Source organism: Chelon labrosus (assembly GCF_963514085.1).
Source record: "Chelon labrosus genome assembly, chromosome: 9".
Lineage (NCBI taxonomy): Eukaryota > Metazoa > Chordata > Actinopteri > Mugiliformes > Mugilidae > Chelon > Chelon labrosus.
The window spans coordinates 10,315,085-10,320,008 of NC_140359.1; the positions used below are offsets into that span (position 1 = coordinate 10,315,085).

Sequence of the window (4,924 nt, forward strand, 5' to 3'; positions counted from 1 at the left end):
TCAGTTTAAGAAGACTCGGCTGTGCCCTCTTGTGGTGGATATAATGTGGTGCAAAAAACAACAACAACAACAACAACAACAGTTCATCAGAATCAAGTCCTTTGTATGATATTAATGCTGCGTAATTACCACAAACTTAATTAAATCTTGCTTAACAGGTATAACTGTTAGCTTGGCGTGCTGAATCTACCCAATAACCAATTAATAACGATGATACAGATTGCGCATGCGCGGAGGAGATTTGTGCTCCGAAAACACGGAAGCTGCTGAACAGATAACTGCTGCTGTAATCGCGTCTCTAAACGTGCTAAAATAAGTCGCAACTGTCCCACATTACATTTTAAGTGTGGTATTTTACTTTATTTCGATAGTGAGAGCTCGTGAGTGATGATGACTGCCTCGTCGTTTCTTTTAACGCGTCTGTAGCAGAGCTGCCTCATTGAAATCTTAAAAACAAACTGCAAGCAAAGTCCAGAGCAGATGAGGAAGATGCCTGCTCGTAATGTCGTGTCCCACGGTCCTCCTAACAGCAAGGTTAGGTACTCCAGGTTGGCCACTGATGATGACGGCTACACTGACTTACAGGTAAGGCAGCATTTAAGCATAATGCTAGGATAACCCACTAATGCTGTGTTTGTAGGGAGGGCTGAGCTAATCAATGCTCCTCAGGCACTGAGTAATGATTACCGTGTTTTAATAATAGACTGAAGGTCATAGGTCATGTACTTCTAAGAATTGTAACTACACACCCTAAAAGCAGTTATGCACTGGATAAACTAGATTGAACCACAATATGATAAAATATTCAAATAAAGGTGCAGTGCAGTTAATACTTTGCACTTTCATTTCCCAGAATGCAATGCCGTTTTCAGTGATGTTTTTTTTTTTTTATTTCCCTCACTGCATTTACCTTGTCTTAAGCAGAAAAACTCTTGGTGTATTAATAATTGATACACCTGTGCCTTTCCTGCAATTTAAAGTATTTGCTGTGTCAGTGCTGCATTCAGTGCACATTGTAGCAATTGTGAACAGTTGGAACTGTCATTTTCATCCGCGTTTTGTTGCCTTTAAATTGAACTTGTGTACTCGTGGCTACGACATGGGACGTTTTGTACACAGGCTGACCACTCACACCCCTCACACAGGGTTGTGAGGAGGCTGCGGTCCGTCAGGACCAAAACCTCATGCCCCAAGATCAGTTTCTTTCCATCAGCTGCATTTGTAAATACTGCCCCCCCCCCCCCCCCTCCTAATAGTGCACAACATTTTAATGCATCTGTTTAAGTTTATTTATATTTTTTGTGTATTTCTTTATTGTTCGATTGGAAATATGAAGGGAACTCTATATGACTAAAGTACAATACATTTCTTAAAACTTCAACAACACAAAACACTTGCCCTTCAAGTGGTAACATCTTCCATAAGTATTGAGAACACTGCTACTAGGCCTCTGTTGGCACCTAGAAAGGTTAGCAAGCTAACAAACACAACTTTGTTACCATATACTAACTCACCATCTAACGCTGCTATTTCTGAAAACATTAGCAAATACTTCACAACTCCTGAACTTGGCCATTATTGAAACTTTCCAGCTACGAAGTCATGAATAGCACAAGATGGTGCTGTTCATGTGAACTTTTCTCATGATCGCGGTGAATTTGAACCCATTTGAGGGTAGCATGTATTACAAACGACAAACATGTATTTTGCTCAAATCAAGAAACACAAAATGTTTTATTAGGTCAAACATAACAAAACAAAGATGTGGTTGTTTTGGCAGCTATGTGCGATGTGGGAAATTATGTAAAATGTGGAAAACTTAACCGAGTTACAGTGTAGGAAATGTGACTTTTGCTCCAGTTTTCTGTGTTTTTTCTGAGATTTCTTGTTGATAGAAGTTCATTATGTGGCAGATGCATTTTGCCTGCCCGGTTAACTACATAACACAGACAGTGCTGTAGAAAAAAAAGTGTTTTAATTAAATATTTGTCCTTCTCCACAGTTCAAAAGGAGCCCACCCAAGGTCCCATACAAAGCAATTGCACTGGCCACGATACTCTTTTTAATCGGCTCTCTGTTAATCATCATTGGCTCCCTTCTGCTGGCTGGATACTTCGGTGTCACAGTGGGTACTTTTTCCAAAGTACAAGTAACTTTTTTGTACACAGAATAAACATGACATTTATATTCACTTAACATATGTTCTCTGTTTCAGCACTCTGACCGAACCGTGCCTGTCCTTATCATTGGGATACTCGTCTTCCTGCCTGGAATTTACCACCTCCGGATAGCTTACTACGCATCAAAGGGCTACCCAGGCTACTCCTATGATGATATCCCAGACTTTGATGACTGATCAACACTGTAGCTTCAGCCTCAGTCTTGCTGTGCTTCCAGGCATTCTGCATTATTTGCTAAATCTAAGGCAGTGATACCTTAAAATAAATTGTAATAATTTTTGTAAATCTTTTGGTTCTTTTGGTAGATTTTTAGGCTGCAGCTATGAAGCCAGATTTGTTTGATTTGTATATTTGTTTTTAGCTTAATAAATAAATAAAACTGAAACTGAATTGTATTTTTTATTTGTATAATGCCATTTTTGATCATCTATACTCACAGACAGACAGTATTTAAGTGTCAGAATATGACCTCTGATTAATAGAAACTGCAGTGTCACAGAACTCAGATTATAGTTTATAATGCAGTAGGTAAAGGTATTTAACCATAATTTTTACAACAGAACCAACTGTTAGTTGCGGTGATCCACCTACCTGTCCATTGGTTCAAAAACTTAAATAATTACCTGGCTTTAAATGACCGCTCTGGTAGATAACTGATACCTAACTCTTCCACAGTTTGCCTTATGCTTTCGTTAATTCCTCTTTCCTTACTCTGCAGAGTTGTTTCCTGGAGGATTTTGTGTGATTAATTGATTAATTCCAATCCTTTGATCTCCATATGGTGCACCTGGCCTCCGAGGGTAAACATTGTCAAACAGCGCAGTACACAAGCAATTAAGAGCTGACATTCTGTTAACCCACGTCAGCAAAACCTTTCTGCGCTATCCACTCATCAATTTCGTCATAGTTTGAAGGTCTGGCAATAAACACCAAGGCCGCCACCTCAATTTTCTTTGTCGGATAATGTCATATGTGAAACTCATTTGCTAGTAAAGGTTGGACTTCTATAATCCTCGCAGATGTCTGGCAACCCGCTGTTAGCCAAGAGATAATTCAAGGATATTTGCTTGCATTCTCTTTGTTTCTTGCTTTCAAATGAGCCCACTCAATTAGCAGCCAACAACAAACTACCTAGTATTAGTCAGATCAGATTATGCACTTTAAATCAGCTCAGATTTTCTTTTCAGGAAAAAAAAAACCTCTTACAGAAAGCAGAGATTTGCTGCATTTTTCCTTGTAATCACTCTTATTTCCTCTTAATATTTTCATACCTTAATTCATTCACAGCTTAACTTTTAATAACTAATTTTTAATTGTAATGTTGTACTAATGTTACCGTGATTTTACTATATGTGCACATTTTAAAAATTACTCTCCAAACTTGTCATCTAGACAAAAATCATTGTATAGTAGTAATACTGCACATAAATTAAGGCTCTTTTATAGCGGAACTAAAGTTAGCTTTCTGTGTTTCTGTGGCGCATAATTACGCAAGCACGCCTCAGCTGAAACCGCCCATAGACAGTCTATGGTACCGCCCCCTTGTGGTAATACACTCTGTCTGCCACTGGATTGGTTATTTTAAACCCAAATGTAAACAGGACCACAATAACTGATCTGATCACTTAACCATCAGATATATTTGATACTACATTTAATCATCTTTGATTAAGATCCAGGTCGAGGACGCTGTGAGAACTGGCTTTTGGGGTAAGATAATTAAAATCACTGACAGAAAAGTTACTTACTTTCTTTTGTCTCTGTCTTTTCCTTTAAATAAATTCATAAAAAAGTGACAATGTAATATTAAATGAGGCAAACAGAACAGAAAAGCTAAATATCAGTGAGTTAGCCAACAAAACAACATGGCTCTTGCTAAAGTGTTAGCTGCTAATGTAACACAATGCACACGTGTCAACTGAAATATTTGTCGCATTTATTTATTTATTTTTCACTCTTATGTTTTTTTTTTTTTTATGTTTGTTTCCTGGTATCTGCAGTTAGTAGTAAGGCTTATTTGGAGAATAATGTCTGGCTCCTGCTAGCTAATGGATAGCTAAATACTTGTTAGCTAACGGAAAGCTAAGTGCTCATAGTTTGAATGGCAGTATAATTTATAGCTGTTGGTTAAATGCCATGTTTTTGATAAAATTTAATTCATGGTTATCTCTTTTTGGAAGATAAATTTTTAACTGACATGCCAGTATAAAAACGTACAAAAAATACATTTGTTCTTTAAAAACGTTACCTATTAGTATGAAAAGGTTCCTCTTATAGAAAATAGATTTTGTGGCATTAATAATGTACGTGTGGTGGGTGTAACGCCCTGTCTCATATAACGACATATTTTAAATAATTTTGAATAGCTGTACACCAGTTTTCCAGTTTTAATATCGAGGAAAAAAAAATGTCGTTAGGAGATTTCTTCTAACACCATACATATTTGGTGGATGCTTTACCAAACGAGCCAAACGTGTCCTTTTGGTGCGTGTGTTTGCTTTGTTTGGATCACCAGTCGTTCCCACGGAAAGGCGCTTTTGTCTGAGGCGCTAAAGTACCTGCTCCATCAAGTCACACAGAGACAGGCAGATTAACGGAAGTCCGTAATCGTTCTTTCAAAATAAAAGCTTCTTTTTTTTTTTTTTTGTCCCGACATGATTTATTTATTTTTTAATTTTTTAACCCGCAGACTGATAGATGCTCCGAGCACGATTTGAATTAGTACACAATTTCACATTCTGGCT

General features: G+C 37.6%; 1 protein-coding gene across 1 annotated transcript; it reads left to right on the forward strand.

Annotated features, from left to right (window-relative positions):
* Positions 1-220: 220 nt before the first annotated feature.
* tmem230b (transmembrane protein 230b) lies at positions 221-2,692 on the forward strand. The gene is made up of 3 exons (XM_084551812.1): positions 221-585; positions 2,003-2,125; positions 2,216-2,692. Exons 1-3 carry the CDS (start codon positions 481-483, stop codon positions 2,354-2,356), a joined length of 369 nt encoding a protein of 122 aa, XP_084407938.1. The 5' UTR covers positions 221-480; the 3' UTR covers positions 2,357-2,692.
* The last annotated feature ends 2,232 nt before the right edge of the window (positions 2,693-4,924 follow it).